We start from the raw sequence: 27943 nt of genomic DNA, 5'->3' as shown, positions 1-27943 counted from the left end.
GTGTGTGTCAGCCTGTTCTTGCTCCCCTGGTTTCCCGTTGAAGAAGAGCCCCCCTTCTCATGCCTTGTCCCTTTCCCTCACCGGATTTATGTTCCCAGCCATGCCCCAGCCCTTTGCATGGGGGGTGTTAATTCTTCCCTTCCACCCTTCCTTAATCTCTCCATGCTATCAGCTTTTCTTCCTTATAAACTCCCCAAAGGCCTTTCTGTTGCCTGCAGCTGTAGGGGAGGGAGCAGCACAGCTTGCTGGCACTGCACAGCTGGGCTCACATGCTTGTGACTGTGAGTGGGCTGGTAAAACCTGTCCACACCTGAAATAAATGGACAAAAACAGCCAACAGTGACAATTCGGAGGCTCCCAAAGAAAGAGTTTGTGTATCTCCCTACACCCCCGTGCTCCTTTCTTGTGACTTTTAAACATCTTAGGCTCAAGGAATCTTGGAGAACTATGGAGATATCCACCTGTGTGTGGTTGGAGGTGCTGCCCTTTCTGCTTAGATCCCGCTGGCGTCTGAATGGTGATTGAAAGCAGGGCAGAGCCAGGGGGTGCTGGAAATGGCACAAGTGGCACTGGGTGAGTGTAGTCTGAGTCAGGGGCATCCCATCCACATAGAAACAGCGGCTTCTGCTTGACATCTTGACAGAAATTCTGCTTAACAAATCCAAGTCATTAAAATAAGTCTAACCTCATCCATGTACTGCATAGTACAAAAGGAAGAATGAGAGAAAAGATAACAAAATAATCCACTTGGGACAAAATTGCGTTTTAATACAATTTTGGTGGAAACCAGCTGCTCTGGCTGCTATTTCCATGGAAACTAATAGAGCAGCGCTGCCCACGGCAGGGCTGTGCTGGATAAGGAGCTGCCTGGGGACACTTGGATTTGCAAGTGTGAACCAAACGCCATGGGGCTGCCAACCCCAAGGGCCACTCTGCACCCATGGAGTGCTGCAGCCACAGATACCTGCTGGGGAGGATGTGCACTGTGGTGTGGCTGGGTCTGCAAGCACAGAAAAGGGCTCTACTCCTCGGGTGAAGGGTATGATGCAGATGCTTGGGATGGCTCTTCCATGGCTCCTCTCGAGGGTTCACTGCAGCAAGGCCCATCTTTTGGGGTTCTAATTCTCTTAAGTGCTGTTGTGTGAGGTTTGCTTTGCGTGTTTTTTAGCTAGAGGCTGCAAGCAATAATGCTGTTGACAAGGACAACCAAATGATGTCAAAGTCCCTCTCATTTTCCTGAGTTGAAGCATCACATCTGCTTTCTGCCTCTGCAGATGAAAGCAATGCTCAAGGAGCCTCACTTAGGACTGTGGAGCACTTTCCAAGGGAATCAGCTGCTCCAAGCTCCTTTTCCCCTCAGCAATCTAAATGCTAAATAGATCTTTACAGTAATTACCATATCTGAGATGAGGAGCATTTTCCCCTGCAAACACCTGATGCTCATTAGCAATATTTAACCTGTCAGATGTCACCTCGGCTTGCTCTAAACTTTCTTGATGGGTGTTTGTCAGCTGTCTGCAAGTGCTGAGTCTCAGCTGAAGCACAGATCCTTTGCCCTATGAGACAGAGAGGCTGTAAGTTTCTGGGAAACTCCTCCCATTTGCTTTCCCTCCAGTGCAAGTCATCCAGAGATATTTAATGCAAAATAATTCAGAAGAGCTTCCCAAGATGACATTTGGTGTTCTGCACCCTAATCCTTCCCACCAGCCCCAGAGCAGCTGCATAACTGGGTGAAATGGGGCAGACAGCTCCCATTCCCATGGTGAAGGAATTGAGAAACTGCCTGATGCTGAGCCCTGTATTTTGGAGAGGATGCCGTTTATTCCTCACATATCTCAATGCACGCTTCTTGAGAGTCTTAATCAAATGCCTGATTTGAATAATGCATGCTTCATTACCACTGGGGATCTTTACCCTGTAATGTACTACGAACATCTGGAGATAGCAGAGTACAGGAGACCCTCCCATGGGTGTGCTCCACACAATGATGCTGTTGTCCAGCTTTTGCAAAGCACACAACATTGATAGAATGGCCTGGATAACCTCAGAGGCTTTCAGTATTGCTCAGGGGTGAATCAAGAGCTGCTGTGTATGTTTCCACTGAATTAGATAAAAGCCATCCTAGAGGCTGTGAGCATGTGTGGGAAGGGTTATGTGGGGCACTGATTGTACCCTGGGGCCCACATCAGCTGATCTCTGCATTCAGAACTCAATTGGACCATAGTACCAGCAAGCCAGTGAAAGGGAGATGGCAGGGAGGCTATGGTGCCTGCTGCAGCTATGAGTGACCAAGCAGATTCTGAGAGCTGGGAAATGTCTAAAAGGTTTTAAATGGATCGATATTCCCTTTGCTCTCATTGCTAATTGGGCTTTAGTGCAGGGCTCTGATTCATGCAGTTTGTTAAATGGACTCAGATGGAGTTTGCACAGCTGAGCTGATGCTCCTAGGGCCACAGAAGTGAAGCAGCAGCAATTGCCAAGACCCCTAGAACTCACACAGAGAAGTAATTGCAGGAGCATTTAAGTATTAGGCTTCAATGAGACAGGGATGTGGGTAAATTGCTATTATTAATTGCTTTTTAGTTTACAAAAAAGTCATCTATCCGTTGTGTTAACTGTTGCTTTTAAAGCCACTCAGTGCCATGAAATAGATCAACTGATTTGTATTGCTGCTTGTGCTCTGAGGGAAAGGTTTTCCAGGTCTTCAGGTGCTCCTTGAGTAAACAGCTTTTACAGCCACTGCATCAGCCAGAATACATCACCACTGGTTCTCCTCACCACAGCATGCACAAAGCTCTAAGAAGCAGTAACAACAAGGAATACTCAGCCCGTGACAACAACTTGTCTTCCTTGGATCTGCATGCTTAGAATTGCAGAATGGCTTGGGCTGGAAGAGACCTCAAAAAAAAACCCATGCTATTTGCAGGGCTGCCTCCAACAGATCCTGCTGCCCAGGGCCCCCTCCTGCCTGATACTAAGTGCATCCACAGCTTCTCTTTCATCTTCCCTTCACAACATCTGTGCAAAATAATAGATAAGTTGAAAAAAAAATAAAAATCAAAACCATGTAAGTGTGTATTTGGTTGGATAAAAGCTCCTCCTGATCTCTTAAACTACTTTAATCAGTGACCAAAACCAAGGGGCTGGGGGAAGATGCAAGAATGGGGCAATTGTGTGGTGCTGCTCTGCCAAAAAGCTCTCGGGGCCCTTAATAACTTCTGATTTATCGACAGCCTGAGCCAGGGATAGCATCCTCGAATTAACAGCCTTTAATGGATTTCTCTTTACGGAGCTTGTCTAAATAATTAGGAAGAGGGGTATGCTTCAGTCCTTAGAGGATCTTCTTTCTGCTTTAATTAGCTCTGCTTGTTCCTAGTTATGGTGAGCTGGGGTTTGGTGGAAACTAGGGCAGGCAATGCCAGCTGGGTCAGTGCATGCATAGAAGGCAATGGGGAAAGGTGGAGTTGGACCCAGGTGCTCCACATGAAGCTGGCTCAGCTGTTACTGGCCTGGGGCCTGGATTTTACTTCTTGTGGCTTCAGCAGCTGGAAGAAAGCCTGGGCGAGACACAGAGGGGGATTTTTCAGTCCAAATTACCTGCCAAGTACCTTTGAAGCTGGACCTTTCTCTCTGCAATGAGATTTATTAAAACATCTGACTTCCAATGGCAGTGTGCCTGGAGGTAGTCGTGACTTTTCTACTGAAACAGTTTAGATGGAGAACTCAAATCTGTTGAGACAAAAGTGCTTTATTTGAGGTGTCTGGATAAAACCTTCCCTGCTGTTCCTCCTCATGAGCACCCAGTGAGTCACCTGTGCTTCTGTGCTCAGGGAGTATTGGGTCTGGGCAGTGGGATGGACAGAAGGCAGCATGCTGAGCCTTCAGGTTATGCAATGCACTAATGAGATGATTAGTTCATTAATTAAAAGATGGAGGGGTGTGCTTTCACCTGGGGATTCTCAGAAGGGAAATACTCCCCAGAGCTATGGCTGATATTTGGGTGCCTTTCTCTCAAGACACATCAGTGCAGTTTTGTGATGAACACAGTCCATGTTCTGCTTGTTTCGGAGAGGCCTTGAGTCCTTTGAATATCCCAGGTGAGTGCCCTAATTGAATTTAACTGCTTTGTTATATTTGCATGTCTAAGTCTTTCTAGCTGAAGTTGTTTCATTTTATATAACTGTTTTTAATTGGAGATCATAGAGGATAGAGGGTGTTGTGCTGAGTTGTTGTGGACAATCGAAAGTGCTGCAAACCTGAAAAAACATATGTGACTTTAGGAGGTGTTACGTGATTCGTTCTTCATTGAGATTAGGGAGATACTTTTACCTCAGTATAAAAGATTGGTCACTTCATGTAGAGCTGTGTGTACCTGGAACAATTACTGGATTGAACTAAAATAAATGTAACCAGGTGAAGAAGATGAGAACCTACTGTAGTGGGGAGAACCTACCAATGAGAAAGTGGTAATGTCTCAAAAACTGAGAATGATTGCTTTCCATGGGAGGTGAGGGAGGAAGCACTTGGAGAAAGAACATAAAGAGGCATTATCAGCACAAAGTCGATAGAAATTGATCACCTTGACCAGAATCTGTGAGGATGCTGATGGAATAGCCTTACAAGCAGGTGGTGAAAGCTGTGTTGATTTGGCAGTAGCCGAATTCTGGGGATGACGGTGTTGGGTTTGAGAAATGCACTTCAAAAGGAAAGTTGAATACTGACTGCTTCCTGCTCTTAGGTTATGTCTTGATGGTTCTGCTACGTGCCTGCTTCTCCCTCTGCTGTCCCATCCCTAAAGACACTCAAGATCAGGCCAGAATGGACCCTGACCTAACCTGTGGGTGTCCCTGCTCATTTCAGGGGAGTTAGGCTAGATGGCCTCTAAGGGTCCCTTCCAAATCATACAATTCTATGATACTGCAGGAAATGTCGGAGAACGCTGACTATTGTGTGCACAAAACCCTTAGCAGAATTCTTGCTAAAACTTCATAGGCATTGGCACTGAGTGGGAATGTGCAGCATGCACGTTTTACTTGCATGTCAATTGCAAACTGAGTGTGAATAGGAAGAAAACCTATACATTGGAGCTGTGCCCAGATAAACTATTCATACAGGCATAGCTCAGATTACAGTAATGAGAACACTAATTGTTAGCATCCATTGTTACTCTGTAACAAATCTAGTTGGGGCTTCAATTTTAACTTCAATAGTATTGAGATGTAGTGAAGATAAAGCACTTATTAATGTGTCAGAATGGAGGGCTGCCTAGTACTGCGTACAATCAAACACCTCAGTTCAGTGTATTTCAGTGGCAATTCATTCCCTTGCTACTCCAGTGAGTGGCACGTTTCAATCAGCCAACACTAAGTATTGTTAAAGCAGACAACGTGTAGGCAAAGTTCAGAGAACTGATTAATATATCACAGCTTTAAAATAATTTATTTTTAAATAATTTTAAAATAATTTATATATATATATGTAAATAAACCTGGTTTGCTCTTCCAGTTTTGATAAATGATTTGTGTTAGCTTAGTGTGCTTTTGCAACAAGTGCTTCCAAACTTCAAGCCAAAGTGGGCACGCAAGGCAAATGGTGCAGAGACTCAGTGCAGCTGATGGTCTTGGGGTCAGTCACTGGCCTCAGCCACAGCTGCCTCTTGTCAGGGGGCTGCTGTGTGAAGCTCTCTGACCCCTCAAATATGTTTCTACCCTTCCCCCACAACAAATGTGTGTTAATGGCGAGTCAGAGCATTTATAGCTTATTTAATACCTTAATCCAGAGTCAACAGACAAAACTGGGTTCTAGCAGGCAATTAAGTTTCATAGCGGTTGAGAAGTGAGAGCTTGAAATTACTTCATGCTTGTAATCCAGTAACTGTAGACTTCCATTGTTTATTCATCCTCTTGGTGGATTGTTTGAAGTGCATTTCTCCTTGCATAGCTCAGTTTGAACACAATCAGTAAATCAATATAATTTGTAATTCAGTGGAATTGCAAATGTACGTTAACTGTTGAAGTCTAAAGCTAAGGTAGCTGGAGTGGACTCTCCCCTCTGACAGTAACCCACCTTTAGAAGCTTCCACATGTTTCCAGTACATCAGGACCTATCTCACTGCTTAGCATTCTTCTATGGATTCTTAGGATTCTTCTATGAGCAATACTGCCAGTGTGACATCAAATGCAATTAAAATTCTAATCTGGGTGAGATGACATCAGACCTTGGTCCTTGAGCTAGCTGCAAGATTTTGGTCTGTATCAGGAGTAATAAAAATAAGCAATACTACAGTGTCAGGCATCCTCCCTGTCTGCCCCAGTCTATTACGAAGCAAGAGCGTGCAATGGCGTATAAACAGGTCCTTCATGTATACAGCCCTTCAGGTAGTTTCTGAAACTGCATTTGCATGCTTGACTTTGTGTCTTTGGATCTTGGAACAGTCATTTCCTCGAGGCCAAAATCTCCCTGTGGTACAATCAATTCCCTTTGATTGTAGGAACCATTCCAGTAAGTCAAGCTTGGCTAACAAAACACTGGAGCACTGGCAGGTACAAGATGGAGTCCTACATGACATATCTTTTGGGATAGAGTTGTGCAGCTTGGTGCTCCGTTCACCTATGTGCGCTACAAGGATCAGGCTTTTAGATGATGACCAAAAAATAAAAAGTTCAAGGGGCAAAGCTTCCACAAAAAGCTTGGCTCAGATGATTTTTTACTACCAAGGAGACTAATTTTTCACCTAACCTCTTAGTAGACTGCCAATAGACAATTGTAGGCGGGTGTCAAGGGAAATAACTTCTAGTACAGACCTTATCTTTATATTAGAATCCCAAGTTTAGCTCCAAGGGTGAGAAAGGAACCTATATGCTGAAGACTGAAAAACTGCATCTTAGTACCTTAGAGCGCATTCGATGTGACTTGATGCATTTAATATGAGAACAGTGCAATTTTAACAAAGGAATATATTTACCAGTGATAAACCTCAAACATTTTAGGAAACAACACGTCCTACTTTACTCTTGCTATATAGGAGAATAAGCTATGCAAGATGTTTATGTAACACTGCTTCTATTAGTTTGAATGCCATTGTACGAGGCAATGATTAGTGAATTATTTTTGTGTTAAGCAGAATTTTTTTCAGATTTAAGTAATCATACACTGACCTACAGCTTTGAAAATGCTTTAAATGAAGCATGTTTTGAAGTCAGCAGATTGTAGAGATAAGGAACTGATTCAATCATAGAGCTAATAGGTCTAATCTCCAACACGTACTTATGCTGGAAATAGTCTAACTCCCACTCCTCACAATAAGCCTCAGAGTTTTTCCTCTCTCCAGTCATTTGACTCCAAGTCTTCATCATTAATTAGTTACCGCTTCAGTGAAGCTTTACTATACACAGACTGTCAGAATTGAATTCTTGTAAGCCAGTGCATTTGCTGTGATGTCTAACAGAATCTATTGATGTGATTTAGGAAGTTAAGTGTGCTGGGGAGAACCGTATTCCTCTAACCCTTCAAATGATCTTGGCTGCGTATGCCTGTTGATTCTGATTCCAGTCTGTACCAACAGCAGACAAACTGTGCTAACACAAGCACAAAGCATCAATCTACTCTTGCTCCCATACTTGCTATTTGGTCTATTATATCCTCCAGTGCTAATTTTTTTCAGTACAATGTGATTACAAAGTCAGCAGAATCCACTATAGGTAGGGAGGTTATCATTTTGCAGAGCATGTGAACAGATAGATCCTTATCTTCTGTAAAGAGATGATGGTTTAGGTCAGACTCCTGCCAAATAATTCATTTTGCCTATTTCTTTCCTCAGGAAGTTTGGAAACAAAACTATTCATGAGGTCTGTGACGTGACACATCAGCCTGTCCTTAGCTAACATCTCTCCCTGAGAGAGATGAACTTGATCCTTCTTAAAAGATGCTTGTCTAAAGCACAAGAGCAAGTTGCTATGTTTCCCATGGATCCCCCAAGAAAGACAGTAGCTGAGGCTAGGCGGGAGAAGTTAACTGTGCAGGCCAGAAATTAAGCAGTGATGTAGTACTGCAGATGGTTCATGGTTCAGTCCAGATGAGCTTTAAGGCTCCTTCGGCAAATAAGCAAGAAAAACTTTGTTTGTTGTTTGGCAACAGCCCCCCCCAGCAAAAAATTCAGCACTCAGATTTAACTAAAGGGTAGTTTATTTCCCATTAAGACTGCCCCGAGGAAAAAACTAAACACTGGAAACCCCACAGAAGGGCACGTACAATAAATGTGGTGAAGTACAATGTGAACAGCCCCAGGGGTTCAAATAAAGTAGGACCATTAGCTGAACGGAGGAAAAAATCCAACCAAATTAAAACTTTGCTGAAGATGCTGCCATTTCTTTTTCAACTACACTGGAAAAAAAGGTCAAATCCAACAAAATCCTTGCATCTCTAACAAGACATTCAGGCCTGACTAAAGAGTTTAACAAGATGGCAACAGGATGACTATAATACAAAACTTTCACTACTACGCTCTGTACACACCTGTTGTCCAAGCCCTCCCCCAAACCCACGTAAGGATGGTGCCCCCATTATTTGCTTGCTTGCTGAGCCTGCCTGCGGAGGAGGACGTAGATCTTCTCCTTTATCCAGTCTTTGTTGTATGGTTGGTATGTCTGAGTATCAGCACGGTAACTAGAAAGAAAAAGACATAATGTTTGTCTATTCCATAGAACATTTAGTAGAAAGACTTCACCAACAATGAAGTGTCTTCAAGTGTATGAGGCAGAAAGTTGCGTACAGAGCACATGTAATATCAAAGCGAATGATAATCGTCTCTTATCAAAGAGATTTATCCCGCTCCCTGAGAAGTTACCCCACAGATCAGTAAGAACCTGAAACAGAACTAAATACTCCAAAGACTATTAAGAGACTGCATTTTTGCATTTAAATTCATGAATATAATTAATTACTTATGGGATAAAGCAAACAAAGCAATTTAATATTCTGGAGCTTAGGATTAAAAACTAATAGTTGCACCATGAAACATTATTTAATTGTCTTAATGAGCCAAACATGCAGCTTAACTTCAAGCAAGCGCTTACATAATTTTTCAAATGTTCCTTTTCTGTTTGGATTTAAAACAAACAATTAATAGAATCACAACTTTTCAAGAGTAAAGGCTAACAGGCAGATGGTAAATGATTCCTGTCAGCTGGCAGCAAATATGAGCTTGCCTCTAACAAATAATGACACTTCATAAAAAGAAAACTAAAACCAAGAACCCACAGGTTAGTTTTCTTTGCTACCTGGGGGCAGGTGATAAAAGTAGACTACTGGCAAGATTTCTCATCAGTACCAGAGAACTTGGTGGCAGATTCAAGACTATAGAAGGAGTTTTTGTGCATACCAATACACCTGCAATCTTACTGCAGTGTAAGATAAGTTAGTTTTGGGAAATATTGCTGATTTTTATTTATTTATTTTTCTTTCTTTTTCCCAATCTGTTCATAATGTTACATTGCAAGGCCAGATAGAAAGCACTTTACAGATCTCCATGAGCATAAGCCAAGTCTGGTATGTTATGTGCTATGTATGCCACCTGGTGGAAAACCTTACGTTGAAACTGAATTTGGTGTGTCGCTAAGTTTGTGATCCTAATAAAGAAAGGAAGAAGTCTGTAGTAGAAAATATTTGCTACTTCTTAGAACAAGTAGCTAACTTCAATTTGTTAAATATACTAAAACAAAGCATGCCTTTCAAACTGCATCAGCCCAGTAGTGTAACACCAGAAGATCTAACACAGCAGAACAAGGTAACTGCAGAAATTGTAATAGTTCTTCATTTATTCAAATGAAAACTTTGGTAAACAGCATTTGTTCTAAGTCTCTATCAGCAACAGATGTACCATGTGTACATCTAGATGCAAAGGAAAAGAATACAGTGTTCGTCTTCAAGAAGTGTTTTCTTTTTTTAAGCTGGAATTAATTGGCAAACACTACTAACTGTGCAGCTGCAGAACATTTGCACTAGGATTTAAGACAACAGTACAGTTGCAGAAATGTCCACACCAGGTATGTAGAGGCTTCAAAAGAAATCCTAGAAATTGAGCATAGCAAGTGAAATATCAATACGTGCATATATGGATCTTTTGGTTGAGTGTGAGACCTGTGTCTGTATTCCTGCAGAACTTCTGTGAAATTTGATACTGCTGTTATCACAAACCATCACTCTGGAACTTGTGGAATGGCAACTAGCCAGGATCTGGACTAATTGATTTAGTTACAAAGTTGGTTACATTCTAAATACTGAAATTAGGCACTTGATTTTATAGCACAAGCAGAATAGGAAGCACTCCCTATCTCCTTTGTTTGCCCACAACTTTAACACACAGATAAGAACCAGAGATTTTGATGTATTCAGAAGAGCACTCAAACCATCAGCTGGGGATATCTGGAGGACTGGCAGGGCCTTCAGTCACTTATTCAGGATTTACTGAAGTTTCCATTTTGCAGCATCTCAATCAAAGTAAACACTTGACTGCAAGTGACTTCTGTAGACTACCACCATACTGATAACTGCCATATGCCAAATAAAATTCCTTTACCATTCTGCCTGTTTAACAATTGGATCAACTGCAAACAAAGCAGATCCAGTCCCAATTTAAACAGGTTCTGGTGAGTTTTAATAACATGTGAAGATTTATAAGGACGATTTCTGAATTCTGTAAGCCATTGAAAGAGACGCATGCAGCTAAACTTACACAAGACAGCTGAGATCTGCCAAGTCATCAATGAAGTCAAACAACTGGCTGATATCGTATGTAATGGATGGACTGTTGGGATTCATTCTCTTCAAATGCTCTTCATACATTTTACAGACTCCTACAGAGGAAAAAAAGATGATTACACAGTAACACCAGTGCTGGGGAAAGCAAACAGAAAATCCCAAAATAAGAAAAACCAAGCACACTTATTTGCTTGGAGGATTTTTGGGGTTTTTCTGGTGTTTTTTGTTTATCTTCTCCATATATGGAGCCACAGATATAGGGAAAGTTTATATGTGACTACCACAAAAACCAACATTAGTGTAGGCAGATTTTGCGGAGTTGAAATACTGTTGTTCTAGACATTTGCATTTAAACACAATACCATAAAGCCAGGTAAGATGCATGAAAAGAAACGCTATCATCATCTAGAACAAAAAGTATTAAGTTCTGTAGAATTCTACACAATAAGTTCCAAATGGAACCTGAAACTCCTCCTGATGATTTTAACAAACCAATTGCTCCATTGATTTCTGTTGTACAAGCACCTGAGGAAGAACAACTACTGTTATATAAAGCTGCTCGTGAAAAGGTCATTCTTCATGAAAGCATCAACAGGATGAGTGAGGTAAGAGTGACAGCACAAGCCTGTATATGAATTTACACAAGCTTTATTTATGCTTGTCTATAAATTATTCAGGTATATTTGAAAGTAATGTAGTACAGTGGGTGTGGTGGTTTTATGTGCTCTTTACTATGTTTTTGTTTTATCTTTCAAGGCTTCTGGAGTTAATTTTTAACATTACAAGAACCTTCATATATTAAGTTGTAGTATTTTAATCTTCAGGCTGAGTGTCTTAATGTCAGACAGAACTTTGTTTCTGGGAGGTATGCCACCATAGCTTGCAAATAATTTATCAATTACACATATTTTGATATATTATCTCCAGTAGCAATCTTACCTTTACATGGCTAGCACAAAAAATTAGTGAGAGAGCTGGACTCTGATCCTGAAATGAAATGCATTCAGACAGCTCTGTTGCACAGCCCCACCAAGAATATTGCCTACTCTGATGAACTGAACATGGTTCAATCTTGCTAAGCCAAAAAGAGAAACAAAGAATAACTATGTTTAATTTGCTAAAACATTAGTAAATAAAAAAACAAACAAAACATAAGATACTTTTGCAATTTTTTTTTCCAAGTTACCTTGGGAAAACAAACAGCAGCTTATTCTCTTACTGAGAAAGCAAGGGAATATGTCAAATGGGATTTGAACAGTTTTAGACTCCAGTGTCTGCACCCACCTTCCATGCACTCATTCACCGATTCATAGTCGGCGTATGTTCGGCCTTCTGGCCTCTTGGTAGGCTGCACAAGTAGAATTGTGTGAGACTGGAAAACAAAACAAGAAAACGACACATTAAATAAAAAATAAATGAAATTTTACAGGTAATGCAAAGTTTTTCATCTGGAGAAGAAGCAATAATTCTATTTCTGGCCATCAGACCATTGCACAAACTGGGCAGCATTCAATAGCTGTTCCCACAGCAAACGCAGAAATAGTATTTTCTACCTAAAGAGGAAAGCAAGCCAATACAGTTGGTGTACAAAAGCTATCCCACTAGTAGCATTTATTTACCACAATCCAAATGCAAGCTGTAAGTGGAAATTAAGTATCCTAACAAGAGAGCGAGGATAGAGTCCAAATTAATGTTGTTTAAACACGAGGAGCTATTTTGAATTATTCAGCTGCAAGGTAACACACATTATATAACAAATCCTTGCTTAGTATTTAAGATTGTTTCCTGAGAAACAGATGTGCTGATGTTAACACTTCAGCAATCTACTGAAACTCTAATTATGGCACAGATAACTGCTCCACATGGCAGCCTGCAAACTCTTCCTTCTGCAAGAGACTAATGAATGTATAGTCTGTAGCTTGCATTATTTCTCTAATAGTTTTTGGTTGGGTGCAGGAAGTAATTTAAGAAACTGTCTAACATTTCTGAAGCGTATGCAGTTTGTGATCTGATTTACAGGTTATATGGCACAAAGTTTGCCAGCACACCAGGAAACAGCATTTCTAGCACTGTTAATTGGACTCAATGTTTTCAATGCTAATGTATGAGGTGAGTATGCAACCTGTACAATTCATATCGGCATATTAGTCACACTGGAAATGTATAACTAAGCACATCACCAGGTTTAAACTGAGCAGCCTCCAGCAGAACAATTCTAACCCATGCTTTGGGCAGACGCCATTTCAGTGCTCAAATGCAACGACAAAGACTTACAAAGAATGTAGTTGGAAAGCTGTACTAGTTTTTATACAGCCATTATTCCCATGCCTGGAATACAGCTTGCAGTTCTTTAAGTTCTGTTTTAGATAACGTGGCAGAAGGAGGTTTGGAGGAGCCCAGAAAAGAAAGTTATATTCACGTTGATATGTTACTAGCTGCCTTTAAAGCCTGTCCACCTTAACTGGAGCACTGAAATCACTGCTCTGGGCTCACCCCTACTGCAGAATGAATGCGTGATGTCTCGTTTCTTTACAATCTTTCCATTTTTTCCACCTTAAGGGAAAAAAAAAAAGCCATAACGTGGCACGCTTTGCTCCAACAGCCCATCTCCCACCAGAGACGTGCAAAGAAACCATAAGTTCAGAGACCTGTTCTTCCTTCGATACACGCCATGCCCAGCTGAACACGTGCCCGAGCGACGCAGGATAAAGGGCTTCTAAACCGTGAGGTTTCATATGGCTGTTCTCCTTATGGCCAGGGCGAGCAGCAGCCCGGGCCGGGCACGGATACGGTCGTGCTTTAGGACTAGCGAAGCAAATAGCGCGGATCCGCGCTGCCGCCATCCCCGCTCGCAGCGCTGGGGCGGGGCGAGCAGCAGGGCCCCGCAGCTTCCGCTGGCGCGCAAGGGCCATGGCGGGTGTTCCCGGCCCACCGGAGAAGCACTGCCGGGCAGAACGGCTCCCAGCCGCGGCACCGGGCGCACCGTGCCGCCGTGTGGCCGCCCGGGGGCTCCCTGATGGCGGCCCGTTCAAGCAGCGGGGCACACAGCCGGCAGCACGTGGCGGGAACACCTCCCGCCCGCCCGCCCCTGGGCTGCGCCGAGAGCCCCGGTGGCGCAGTGGTAGGAATGCCGCCTTGCAGCACCGCAGGCCCTGGGTTCGAATCCCCCTGTGGCACAAGTGGTAGAAGTGCCGCTCTGCTGCACAGGGCTCGAATCCCGGGGGTTGGACTCGGTGATCTCTAAGGTCCCTTCCGACCCGCACAAACCATGATCCTATGATATGATCTGAAGCGCCCGCACGGTGCCGGTGCCGCTCAGACCGCAGCCGTGTGCTCACCATGACGCTCCGCTCCGCCGATCAACCGCCGCCTGACAGCCGCCCCACGATCCCCCACAACGCCCCGCGCCCACCGGAAGCGCCGCGCTAACGGCCGACCATAGAGGCACCGGTGCCAGAGCGCCTCCGCGCATGCGTGCCCCGCGCACGGCGGCTCGCTGAGGATGGCGGGAGGGAGGTGGGTGCCGATTGGCTGGCGGCCATCTTTGGTGAGGGCTCCTCTCTCGCTCGCCTCGTCCGCCATCTTGAAGTAGGGCGGCGGGTGAGGGAGCAGGGCCCCGGAAAAGGAAGCGCGGGGCGGCGGTGCCACTTGGCCGCTGAGCAGCCGTGGGCCCGTGGCGCTGGGTGTGCTCCCCGCGGCCCAGCCCTGCAGGCAGCCGGCCCGCTGCAACCCCTGCCCGCTGCAACCCCTGCCCGCTGCCTCAGCCCAGGGCCGCTCCTATCCCGTATCCCGGCCCGATCGACCGCGCTGCTGTCGGCGGCACAGAGGCCCCGGGCCCGCGGGGCTGAGGCTGGGGACAGGCAGCCATGGCCGGGAGCCCCTCGTGGGACCTCGGCGTGTGCACGGGCTGAGGCGTGAGGGCCGAGCTGGGGCGGGCGTTGTTGAATTTCAATTGAAGGAAGCGGATAGAGAGCGGCGACATGGATGATTTCCACTCCATCTGCCTGCTGTCCCTGGCCATGCTGGTCGCCTGCTACGTGGCGGGGATTATTCCTCTGGCCGTGAACTTCTCGGAGGTAAGACGGCTTCGCCCAAAGCACCTTGGGCCCTGTGCAGGGCTACAGGCTGCATTAGGAACCGCTGAGGTGGCAGGTTAAGTCACGGTGTGTCTGTGGGCTTCTCAATTCAGAAAACGTTGTCAGGACGTTTTGTTTGGGTTCACGGTTTAGTTTGGACTCTGTGTTGCTGACAAGGCAAACTGTCTCTCCTTGTTCACAGCTCAAGTTGTGTTACTGCCCCGTGTATCTCAGAACTTTCTTTTTGATGGGTGTTGTGGCTGTGTAATGTATTGCTAAAAGGGAGGAAGAGGCTCTATAGAGAATGGAATGAGGGTACGAGCAGTATAGAAGTCAATACACCTGGATGCATATGAGAGATTATATGTCAAAGTTATTAAAGTTGTAGATTCTGGACCCAACATCCTTTAATGCCAATGTAGGGTTTTTCTAATTATTATTTTTTCCATTATAAAGGTGTGATAGAGTGACAGTTCAGTTGTTCTAAGGCAGTAGGAGCCCTCTTATGAGAGGTTTCCCATTTTTACTGGGATCAGTGCTATTTATGGAGACTAGAATCCACTGAATCACAGAGACTGTTGAACCTGCCCTTTGGTCTTGTGATTACCAGCGCAGTGGATGCTTTGGGAGCACTAGAATGAACAGCGTAGAAGGGAAGTCTGTTAATTTTGCTATCAATGTAGCCCACTAAATGTATTGAAATGTCAGAATATACCCTGACATCTTTGTGTAAGCATTAGTCTGGTTCTGTTCTGCTGCTGCTTTGTTTGATGCTTTGATAGAAATTCCCTTACGTAACTTCAAGACTGCACAGCTGCCTTCTTACCCGTCAGTATTCAGTCTTGCCCTGAAGCATCCAAAGGACTTTGTGCAAATTTGCTGCCTGTTATAGAATCGAGTAATTGTTTGAGTTGGAAGGGACCTTCAGGGGATATCTAACCCAGCTCTCCTGTAATGAACAGGGGTGTCTACAATGAGATCAGGGTGCTCAGAGTGCTGTCCAACCTGATCTTGTCTGCAGGGATGGGGCATCCACCACCTCTGTGGGCAACCTGATCCCATGTGACTTGCTTTCAGAATGGTAGCCGTGCTTCTCTCAAGAGCCTCCTGCTTTTTCAATGTGAACGTCACCTCTTTAGGTGAGATTAACCAACGTGTCACTGCAGCAGGGTGAGAGAACAGATGGCGTAATGCAACGTGCTGCCAGTGGTTTCCCATCATTTGAATGTTGACCTTTGTTTCCAGGACTTTGGTAGTCAACGTTTGTATGTGGTGACACATGTCTCCCCGTGTGTGTGAGATGATTGTTCTACCACAGATATACGGTAGCCAGTTATTATTATAAGGGTCAAAAGGATCAAAATGTTCACTATTACATTATTCAGTATGTTGTGGGCTATTAAGAAGTGAATAGAAGTGACCTCTGCAAGACTTAGCCATTTTCTACCTTGGATATGTTCACCCTTGAATAAGAATTAGGAGTAGGTTTTGTGCGCCTTCAACTCTACTAATAGGAGAGGGTAAGGGAAGCACCGTCCTGCTTAAAGGTAATACTTGTTTTGTGCTTGCTTGCAGGAGAGATTAAAGTTGGTGACTGTTCTGGGTGCCGGGCTGCTGTGTGGAACTGCCTTGGCTGTCATTGTGCCAGAAGGAGTACATGCACTTTATGAAGACATTTTGGAGGGTAAGAACAAAAACTGTGTCTGTGGATGGCCTTGTTCAAGATAATCCAGGCCATACTTTTATGACTGACCAGGGTCTGCTTTTAGGGCTTTTAACTTGAGATTGGCAGGGAGTTTCACAGCAAATGCAGCATATAATCACTGCTAAAGGTAAAATGTTGCATGTTCCTGGTCGTTTGACAGAGGAGCACCATCAAGCTGTGATTCTTGCTGAGCAATTTAGCTATTTGCATGTCTGTTGTATTGTACAACATAGAATCACAGCCCGTTACAGTAGGTTATGTGTAATGTTTTTTATTATGGAGAGGGTTAAACTTTCACTGAAACCTTGGAGAAGAGATGTAGGGATGCCGCTGGGGGAGGCTGAGATTGTGGGCTATTTGCTCTTGCTTTTTTGTAGGTTAGCTTTCATGTACAGTAACTTGCGTGCTGTGGTGTAGGATGTCTCTAATGAGCTGTAGCTGTGGCTTTGCTCTCCATTTCATTTTAGTACTAAGTGAAATAGATTTTACTTTAATGATACGACTAGTAGTAAATGCAATTAATATGAACACCTGCATAATTGTGTTCATATCTACATCCAGATGCTTAGAGCTACAATTTTTATAGTATATGCTTCAGGAGGGGAAGGGGGGAGGCATTGGGGATGTCAGTAATTATATCATATATTATCATTGGGTCTAGCAAAAAGAAGAAATGGTTTCCTATCAGAACATTAAAGGGATTTATAGGTAGGGTTGTAAGTATTTTCACTGCTCTGGAATGGAGGCAACTTGTACTGAATGATAGGTAACTCAGGGCCTTGGAATATAGCATGCAATTCAAACATCTGACTTAGCTTTGGGGTACCAGATGTGGAAGTAGATTTACTGTGTCTTTTCTCCCACTGGAAACATTTGAATAGCACTTACAGTGTGTAAAGGGGCTTCCATGCCATGGAAGTACAATTGTTTATTGTAAAAAAGCACACCAAGGAGCATAAAATTCCTGTTCTGCATCACCCAAAGGGCTTTCGTGATGGCTTGTCTCTAGTAGAGTTTGTAGGGGTTTAGAAAGAATATATGATTCAGATGATCATGGAGTCTGAAACTGGGAAATTGAATCTGTGCTCTGTGCTATGCAGCAGTTGGGGACTTAACTGAAAATTCTTTATTCCTCATCTTTGCTTGTACCTTTCTAACAGTGTGTTTCTGGGAGTTGGTAGAAGAAGGAATTCTTCACTTACATCAGCTGGAAACTGAGAACTTTGTTAAAGCAGATAAATGTATGCTATCCTGGGAAACTGGGCTAAGAAAACTATGAAGCAGTGACTGCTGTGCGTTGTCTGAGAGTGCGTGAGGAACACTGAGCAGAGGAGGAAAAAAGTGATGGCCTCACGTTAGTCTGCTGTCTCCTAACCTGTTTGTTTGCATGCTGCAGGGAAGCATCACCCAGCAAGTGAGATGCAGCATGTGATGGAGTCTGAGAAGGTCGCCGAAATTGCTGTTGTACATGAGTATGGCCATGACCATTCCAGGTTGCACGCATACATTGGTGTTTCACTTGTCCTTGGCTTTGTCTTCATGCTTCTGGTTGACCAGATAGGCAGCTCTCATGTACACTCAACAGATGGTGAGTAAAGAAACCCTTCAGTTACTCTTGCTCATTACTTCATATTAGCAAGGTGCAGTTTCATGAATGCTACTGGGATTTAATTTGACCAGTCACAGCCAGATTTTCAGTAGGTGCTGTATGAACTTAGAGCAGGAGCCGTTTAAAATGTTTGTGCTGGAAATCTTTTCTGGAATCCAGCAAAATTGATGAGTGTGCTTCATTAATGTAAAATAACTGTGCAAGCACGTATGGGTGCGGAGAGTGTCTTTACACTTGAGTTATTGTCTGTTTTGCAGTATAACCCATTTATTTTTTGGCTTCCCAGAAGGCTTCTGACAAAATCTGTGCTTTGTACGTATTGTGACCCTTTTGTGTGTCTCTCATCAGAGCAAATAGCAGGAGAATATTGACTGTGGTCTGTGTTAGAGATGCACATTATAAAGAAAGATATTTAAATTTAATGCAGAAATGCAAAAAACTGATAGTTTCAAATGCAACTTTCTAAGCTGTTTATCACTGGTAGAGATGTGTAGCAATATTGAGATTTTTTTCTTCTTCCAGTTTAATTTGTGTATTTATTCTTTTACCTTTGCTTTCTTCACGACCCTTTCAGATCCAGAAGCTGCAAGATCAGGCAATTCCAAAATCACCACAACGCTGGGATTAGTGGTCCATGCTGCAGGTAACACGGGACCTATTGTTAAAGCTCGAGGGTGACTTCCATTGCTATGTAGTTTGTCTTAGGTGTGATAGAAATACTTGTTCTGGTTTTGAAGATGGCGTCTTCAATACCAACAACAAAAAAATCAACATTCCCCATCAAAACCGACTGAGAAAACACACTCCAACACTCAGTGTTTTTAATGGAATTACATTCAAGTGCTGTGTTTTCTCTCCTTTATTTTTCCCATCTATAATTTCATGTGGTGCTTAATTCCTGCCTGTGCAATTCTTTGCTGGCTTCTTTATCTTCTATATTTTAATATATGTTTAAGCATTTGATATGTAGTATGACGCATTGCCAAAATAAACCAAGGACAATCTTGTGAGGAGAAAGGAGTTTATAGAGTAGAGCATAAATATTTAACTGAAACACATACATGTTGACTTGTAGGGATTGAAAGGGTTCTGTATAACCCGTGCTGATGTTGTAGTTATTCATTATCTATGTAATTGTAATTGTGCGTAAAGAGGCAGTGGGGAGTGAATGATGTGTGGGGCTATTTGTGTTGATAGAATTTTGAGCAGCAAGGCTTTTCAAATGTTTTCTACTGCCAGCCACTGTGGGGGGAAGCTGAAATTTAGATGAAGGAGTAATTCAGGAATTCTTATTCTTCTTTCAGCTGATGGTGTTGCATTGGGTGCAGCAGCTTCTACTTCTCAGACCGGTGTCCAGTTGATTGTGTTTGTTGCAATTATGCTGCACAAGGTAAGCCGACATCGAAAACCCATGTATTTTGTTCTTTGAAAGACAAATTAAAACATACAGTTAGTCAAGCTCTGAAGTGTCCTTAATGATGTAATCTGTAAATTAACACATTAGTGATACAACTTCAAGGACCAAAATGCATGACTGTGATGTCTGACAGAATAGCAAATAATGGGTGGTAAGTCTGAATGAGAAGAAATTGATACTTGATGCTGCCTACCTTGTGCAGTGGCAAACAGGACTGTCTCTCAGAAGCGATGAGAGAAGAAATGTGTCAGCATCACGTTATGTTATTTGAAGCTGCTGTTTTTGATGGTGGTGTCAGCATTTGTGTGCTGCTTGTTTTTCATTTTCCTGCTACATCTACAGAATTACTGCTGTAAGAGATGCACTCAAAGTTCTGGAGGTTGACCGCAGGAGCATGTGCTGGTGTATTCAAGGAGAGAATGTGGTTTTGTGTTCATCAAACAGGTTTTAGGGTTGTTTTTTGTTTGTTTGTTTATTTTGCCTCTATTGCCCAGAAAATGGAAAGGATATTTATGTAATGAAAGGTTTTGCAGTTTGCAGTGTTAAGTCTTCTGAGCCTGCTTAATATTGGAAAACTAAAGAAAGCTTCTGGTTAACCTCTGTTATTGAAGCAGCTTTAAAATCAGTCACATCTGCAGGAAAAAACTCATAAACAGTTTCTCATGGGAAAATGATGTTTAAAAGAAGAGCTTTCTTAGTGTTTATGCAAGAATGTATGTTGACTGTAGGTTCCAGATGTGTGCTGATGTGCATGACTTACAGCAGCACATATACATACTACAGTACTTAGTCATACATTCAACTAAAGTCTTGCTTGTGCAACTGTCCAAAATGTTAGGAAATTCTGATCTAGAATGTCTTTCGTTCACTGTTCCTGCAGTAAATGGTTCTTTATGCAACCCACTTCAGAGGCAGTGCTAACAGTGTTGCATCTTCCTGTGAATCTTACTTTGTGGCTAGTGTCAAGTGAAATTTTGCTTTAGTTATTCTTAAAATTCAAAGTCTCTGTCTTCTTAAATAGTGCAATTGCACAGTTTTGGAAGAAGGTTTATCCCATGAAATCTATCAGTAAATAGTTGGTATTAAACGGGTATATGTTTTGTGGCCTTGTGTGTTACTACCCCAAAAGAGATGAGTCATAACACAGAGCTAGAACATCAGTTTCCTAAGAGGGGAGAGCATTTTGTAGCTCACATCTCCTGTTTCCTTTTCTCTGAAGAATTAAATAGATCTGTGGCTTTTGTTATAGTTTTCATTCATTGGTGTTGTAGTAAACAGATTGTGGGCTGTAGCTTATTTAAATGATAGGCAGAATATGGGTTTCCATTACAACAAACATTCTTAAGAAGGGGTGTTATGTAGAATTCCGTTTATTGGACTTAACTGAAAATATACATTCTTTCCCTGAATTTCTTCCAATTCAGTGCATTTAAGTGGAGTAAGTCATACTTCAGTGCATTTAGGTGGAGTAAGTTCTCTTATTGTCTTTCAGGTTACTTTAGAAGGGGTTGTATTACTGGTGTATAATTGTTTTGTTCTGTTTCTGCAGGCACCAGCTGCCTTTGGCCTGGTTTCCTTCCTGATGCATGCTGGGCTGGAACGGAATCGAATTAGAAAACACTTGCTGGTCTTTGCATTGGCAGCACCTGTTATGTCCATGGTGACATACTTAGGGCTAAGTAAGGTAGGTCTGTGATTCTGTTCTGCCTGAAATGTGGATTAGTGGTCAAGTTGGGAAATGAACATCAAATAAAGTTCATGAAATACAATTCTGAATTGCCTGAAGAACTCAGCGGGAGCAGTATTCTTTATTTTTAATAGATAAAATGGTAGCAATGTAAGTATGGGAAACAAGCAAACAAAAAACAATGGCATTCAATCAGAACCAAATATACAGTACCTATATGTAGTTTGTTGGGTTTTTTTAGAAGACTGATTTCTGTCTTTTTTTTTTTCCTTTCTGCCTGTTGTGCTTAACAGCTCAATGTATGTAATCATATAACACATGAAATACCGAGAGAATGGTTGGGGCTTAAATCTGGCAATTCTTGCTCTCACCACCTGCAGATATTGAAAGGGTAACATGTTATTGAACACTGTTTAGAAGGAGAGTCGGTCTGGCGTTCCTCAGTTTATGGTTTTGCAGTCTGAACCTTATATTTTTCATAACACACTTTGTTTCTCATCAGCTTCAGAATTCCAGTTGCCACATGTGAGGTGCAAGACACTAAGCAACACTTTAATTCACTCACAGCGATAACAGCTTAAAGTTGATGAAAATCCTACTGTGTCTGAACCTTTATAGGATTTCTTTATTATTGATTGAAGAACTTCTGCGTATCCTGATTTTTTTTCTCTTTGTGTTTTCATTTCAATTCCACAGAGCAGCAAAGAGGCCCTTTCAGAAGTCAATGCCACTGGAGTGGCTATGCTTTTTTCTGCTGGGACCTTTCTTTACGTTGCCACAGTTCATGTCCTCCCAGAAGTAGGAGGAATCGCGCATAGCCACAGACCTGAATCAACCGGAGGAAAAGGACTCAACCGTCTGGAGGTGGCAGCCCTGGTTTTAGGATGCCTTATTCCTCTAGTTTTGTCCATTGGACACCATCACTAAAAGCTCAAATTTCACCGGTCTTCTCCTTGATCTGACATGAGCAGTAAATGTCAGCTGCTCCCTTTCTCATTGTCTGTCTTATCCATCATCCATCCCATCTACTTCATGGAGTTCAGAGGGAACCTTGATTGCAAAATGAGGAATACTGGGAAAATTTTTAGTATAGCAAAAGGTACTTTGGCAGCCGGACATAAATTCTGTGAAACTTTTCTGAAGACATTTGCTATTTTAGTTGTTACTTATGGCCCTATTCTCAGGGAAGATGGAATTTGGAGTTTAAGAAAGGTGAGTGGGGAAGAACGTAGTGACTCATCGTGAAATCGGAATCACCAAAGCATCCTGCAATTGAGCTTTCACAGCTGAGAAGATTAACAAAGAACGGCTGCCTTTTGAGAGATTGAAGTCTTACTAATGAAGAAGGGGACTCTCCCCCCACTGAATCCATGTCGTCTTGACAATGCAAATGGTTCTTGTAATGTTCATCATTAATTGTATTACAGGAGTGGGCTACACTCAGAGCTCTGGACAACGGTGCTGTTGTAACAGGTGTCATTGATAGGAAAGAAGTGCTATAGAAGTGTAATGTTAGAGTAGGAAATCAACAGGCTACGAAAAAACAAATTTTTCAGTGTATTCAATTGATTAGGATAAAAAATAGAAGCAAGGAGAGCGTCACTTTGATTGTTCGTACAGTTGTTAATAAGTTTGAAACAGGCAATATTTTCTTCTGCCATGTAAAGTATAGGCACCAAAAACGTTAGCAGGTATTAGGAATTTGGTTCTGTGATTACACTCCTGCTACTTGTGAGAGAGATCCATGTTGTCCTTTGAAATCCAGCTCTTCTGGACTCTGAGGAGTAGAAATCTGATGGAAATAACTGATGAGGGACCACAGAACTTTACCAGCTCACTTTCAAGAGTCTGAACCACTGACATCAGTGGGGGCATGTGTTGTTTTCTTTTTGTTGTTTTTCTCCATTCAATAAAATATACTAAGGCTAACATAATAAGATCTATAGGTAAATATGTTACGATAGAGCGCAAAGTGTTTCTGAAGCAGTTCTAAACAAACAAAAAGAACAACCAGACAAGCAAAACCTGGTGGGTTTTCAGTGGCCCTGTTTGGCATTTTGCTTTTCCTTTGGGAATCTCACATTCACCTCTTACTGATGCTCATTAGTCTGGTGAAACTACTCGAGGACTTCTTGCCAACTGCTGATGCCTCTCAGTGCAAATGGGTGCTAAAAGATCATCCCTTTCCAAGGCACGGCATTTTTGGTTTGTTTTTGTCAGGCACCTTTCATCTTATGCAAATTATATTCTTCAATAACTGTAGTGCGTTGAAAAGTCAGGAATGCACGATGTGCACAGACTCGATGCTTTAGGGGCAAACTTTTTAATGCTGTACCCTTTTTAAGCTGTATTTTTCTGCACTTTTTAAAGATAACATTGCCAAATAGTTTTTTTTTATATGGATTTTCAAGGCTTGAAATATTTCTCCTGAAGTGCTTATTGTTTCAGTTTGAATGGCCGTGTCTCTTTCATGCCATTTATTACTTATACTACACAGGCCATCGTGCCTCTTAACTTATGTTTTGTCATTTTCCTAATTGTCTACCAGGTCAGTAATGATAATGTCCTGGCTCTTGGGGTAGTGGTTGCTCTATCTGTTGGCTTTGTAACAACCGAAGTGTGTTTGTACCTGGTGATTATCTCCTTGAGTACTTTATTCATTTGTGTGTTTTGCAGGGGGTTAATTGGAAAATAGTGCAAAATAAGTAGAACTTACCTTCTTCCACAAGACATTATTCTTTAGATAGACTTGATTTATCAGGCCTGAACAAGCATTTCTGACATTAGACCTTCAAAAGTTAATTTTTTGCTGATTTACAACTGTGAAATTAGTGGTGTGGATGAAGTCTTGAAACATTTTTTACAACATACATATTGTCAGATAGTGACTTACAAGTAAGTTACCTGTTAAAAAGTTCAGTGACAGGCTGCTGCGTATGATGTGAATGGTAACACAGGGATATTTACACCAGAATTCCCAGTGTTTTTCCTTATTTCCCCTTCATTACCTTCTTCCTTTATGATCTCACTATTTTACCTTACTCAGTTCTTCCACATAACCAAACTGTTTCCAGAAGCTGGAGAGCTTCAAGATCTGTAACAAATCAGAGTCAGTGAGTCATGGACTATTGGCCAGGGTATAGCAGTAGGTGAGAGATGTTATATTAAAACACCGATGACTTAAAATTGGCACAAGGAAGTCTGATAACATAGTTTTCAGTTTGGCACTCAAGTGATATGAGACCATTGTGATTGTTTTCATATCTGTCTAGAAGTAGCAGATATTTTCTTTTTGCTGCCTCCGTTGTTTCTTGAGTTGAACTGTTATGTCTGATAACAGCTGAAGCTGCGGTGACTGAGGAAACTTCTGGTTATGTCATAGGGAGAATATAAGATCATAAATGACTGAACCTTTTCAAGCTGTTCCACATAGACGATTATTTTCTTGCAGCAGAGTATTTTAATGAGTTAATGAAGTACCATATTTTATCATTTCCCCATTCTTACCTATCTTCCCATCTGTCACAGTAAATCAGTACTGCACGTAGTCAAGGCCATCTGGTATCATTTTCTACTCCTCAGGGGACCTCGGTGCAAGCAAATTCCTCTTCACTCTCTCTGTAATGGCCATGTCTGCTTGTGTTTACACTATGAGGTAGGTGGCAGTAGGTCTAGCAGATAGCACTAACCAAGTGCCAGGCATTTCCCCCCTTTTATCTGTAAATCCCTCCAGGAAATTGATCATCTTCTCATTAACTGGCTTTGGGGTTGTTTTTTCTGTGTGTGTGTTTTTTGTTTTTCTTTTCCCAGTTAATGATTTCTTAATGGGCAGTAGAAACTGAAGGTAAAGCTGTGCTTCTCTTCATCTCAGTGCATTCGGGTACTTTCCATACTGTTGTAATTATTCTGTTGTTCACGTTATTTAAAAAAAGGGAAATAGGTTTTTCAGCACCTGATGGTGGGTGCTGAAGCTGCTCTGTCATCAGCTTGTGTGAGGGTGTCACACCAAGACAGGAGCTTTTGCTAATGATTCCCTGTGATGTCAAATGGCCAGGAGCTGAATGCAAAAACCTGCTGTTAATTCTGACTTCAAAGAACCATTTCCAGCTGGATTGTGTTAGAAAAAGTTTAAGGAGACCCAGGAAAACTACCGTGTTTATCCAGGAGCTGGTTCAGAGCCTTCTTTTGACAGTAGCAGAGGTGTCGGTGTGGTTAGCAGCTTCATGCAGAGTAACAGATGCTGTGGAATTAATGCAGCTGCTGCTCTTCCTGTTCTGTGCTGTTTGCTGTGGGACTTCGGGGGTGGAGGACATGATTATTATGGGGTGGGAGGAGAAGTGGTTGTGTTGTGGTGGGAAGGTTGGAGTTTCAGGTTCCTGTTCACTTCAGACTTCTTTAAAAAATAGAAATCAATTATTTTTTTCTCTAATTTCCTTCCATCTCTTAGCAGCCTTGGCTTTCCAGGGCAGAACATGGCGTGCTCATTTACCTGACTCCTTGTATGGAACTGTAATTTTAATGTCTCATTTTCCCAACCATTTGTACACAAAATCATTCCATGAATGGCTGCCTTATAATTTTTCCACTTTAATTGTGAATGGTTATAAAATAATGTTGCGGTTTTCAATTTGTTTTATTATATTAAATTTTTACTAGGTGCAGTGCTTCGGAGTTGGCTTTTTCATTTACTATAAGCGGGCTTTTGTGACAGCTCCTGCAAAGAGAAATGACGGTCTTAAATGGGATGCGAGCATTGCAGACGATGCCATTTATTTTCTGTGTAATTGTGTTTGCAGCTTCCCTTCGTAATACGTGAGCACCGCTTGGAAATCAGAAGCGTGAAACTGCATGTTGGGAGGCAGTCTGGCATGTCAGGTTAGACATGGAGTGAATGATTTCAGAGACATAAATACAGACATAATTTGACAGCTCTGCTTAAGAGGGGCATTTGACAACTTCTGTCTCCCACAGAGTGCTTAGGGGTTGGCGTTGCTCTGAAGCTCTCAAGGTTGCCTTGACTTGGCATATAGGTAGTCTTGTGTCTGTACTCTCCAGCTGCCCTGTAAGCAGGACTGGCTTTTAGACATCCAATTGCAGAGGAGGGAGGAATGGCAGTGTCAGGGGATGAGGGAAGTATTTATTCCAAAAGCAGAGTCTTCACACATCCATTCAAGCAGTACCCTTGATAGAGAGGATTTAGTACTTCAACAGCAAAAGGACTTTTTTCTTTCACCTGTGGTTGCTGTCTATAGGTTTAGTATCTATGGGTTTAGTATCTATGGGTTTAGTGACAATCCCATGACTAACAGTTGCCGTGGTTGAGCTGCATGTGCCTTGAGCAATAAGCAGCATCTCAGCTGATATTCTGCTGTTATTCTGGTAGCTCATAGGATTGTGGTTAGGAAAGAAGTGTCATCTCTTTACGTTGGCTTCATTTGCAAGACAAGATACTTTCAGTGTATTTAATAAAACTGTTTTTCTGAGTAATAGGATACAACCTCTGCACTCTTGTGAAGCCCTGAGGAAGGAGGAAGTGCTTTGGGTGCATTTATGTGACAAAAGTTGCCATAGAAAGCTTCATTTCCATCGGCATTTCAATGCGGCTCATTAAGGGTGAGTACTGCGGCAAGGAGGTGATGAGCTGACATTTATTTATTGCTTACAAATTGAACCGTTCTGCTGATGCATGCAAGCCTTAATCAGGTGTTCCTCCAGGCTGAGCTGCACAGCACTCTTCCTTCTTGCCACAGTGTTTTTGCCTCTTGCCTGAGGTGTGTAGATGCCAGCGAGCCCTTACAGTGAATTTTGGATTAAGGAAACCTTGTCTTGCTGTCCTTGCAGATGTGCTCTGCCCTTGCAGTGAGGAAGACCAGGGAGGAGAAACTCAGGGCGGAGGCTGCTGTGGATTAGAACTGGGGGAACAGCACATTGAGTAAGTGGGGACATGAAGAGCAACAGCACTTCAGTTCCTTCAGTTCCCACTCGTGATTGAAGCCCTGGTTGGAAGTGTTCCTTTTTCCTATCCCATGGGATGCAATATCCCCAGAATGTAGCACCATACCAGACACTGAAGAAAATCTCTTTCCCAGCAGGCCAGCAGTCAAAGCTGTGGACGTAGCAGTGTGCTGGGGCTGCTGTCTCTTATCTAGGCCATCAGCAGTGACATTTATTCAGGACCTGGTATCTGTAACTGCTCCAATGCCAAAGGCAGCACATGGCCTCGAGGCAGGCAGCTGTTTCTTCTGCTTAAGGTGCTTTGCAAGTGCTCCCCAAGCTGCCATTCTCCGTGTAAAGCTGCGGAGCATCCTGGGGCACATCACTGGTTCCTGAACTGCATGCCTGCAGGGCGTCACTTCTGAGTAACAGCTGATGGTTTGGTGATTACAGCATCGATGTCAATGCACGTGGGGTGCAACAAGCTACAACTGGAGCAGATGTCTCACAGCACGTGTTGATTATATGATACCCCAAAGCTCCAGCTGCAATTCCAGGGGCAAAGCTGGTGGTTCTGCCACCGTGTGGTGTTAATAGAGGTGGTCCCAGGGAAGAACAATGTGATGACAATGTGCTATCATGTGGGCATTAAGGAGGTTTAAGTGTTTTTGGAGCTGTGCAGGGGTGGGGTTGGGGGGTTGGAGAAGGAGGATCTCAGGGGTGAACAAGGGCTTTGGGAACTGGAGCTGCATGCTGT

General features: G+C 42.7%; 2 protein-coding genes across 2 annotated transcripts; one reads left to right on the top strand and one right to left on the bottom strand.

Annotated features, from left to right (window-relative positions):
* Positions 1 to 8166: 8166 nt before the first annotated feature.
* ERH (ERH mRNA splicing and mitosis factor) lies at positions 8167 to 14245 on the bottom strand. The gene is given in 5 exon segments (XM_015864735.2): positions 8167 to 8664; positions 10733 to 10853; positions 12043 to 12130; positions 14097 to 14119; positions 14122 to 14245. Coding segments are annotated over 5 exon segments (444 nt in total). The 5' UTR covers positions 14231 to 14245; the 3' UTR covers positions 8167 to 8561.
* A 77-nt stretch (positions 14246 to 14322) lies between these two features.
* On the top strand, positions 14323 to 25916 carry SLC39A9 (solute carrier family 39 member 9). Its single transcript, XM_015864734.2, has 7 exons — positions 14323 to 14834; positions 16410 to 16518; positions 17936 to 18127; positions 18723 to 18791; positions 19453 to 19538; positions 21115 to 21249; positions 21949 to 25916. The coding sequence occupies exons 1-7, from the start codon at positions 14739 to 14741 to the stop codon at positions 22177 to 22179; spliced, it is 918 nt and encodes a 305-aa protein (XP_015720220.1). The 5' UTR covers positions 14323 to 14738; the 3' UTR covers positions 22180 to 25916.
* Positions 25917 to 27943: the final 2027 nt, after the last annotated feature.

This window comes from Coturnix japonica, chromosome 5 (genome assembly GCF_001577835.2).
Source record: "Coturnix japonica isolate 7356 chromosome 5, Coturnix japonica 2.1, whole genome shotgun sequence".
Taxonomy (NCBI): Eukaryota; Metazoa; Chordata; class Aves; order Galliformes; family Phasianidae; genus Coturnix; species Coturnix japonica.
Note: the sequence above shows the minus strand (reverse complement) of the source record. Positions and strands in the feature narration are given on the sequence as shown.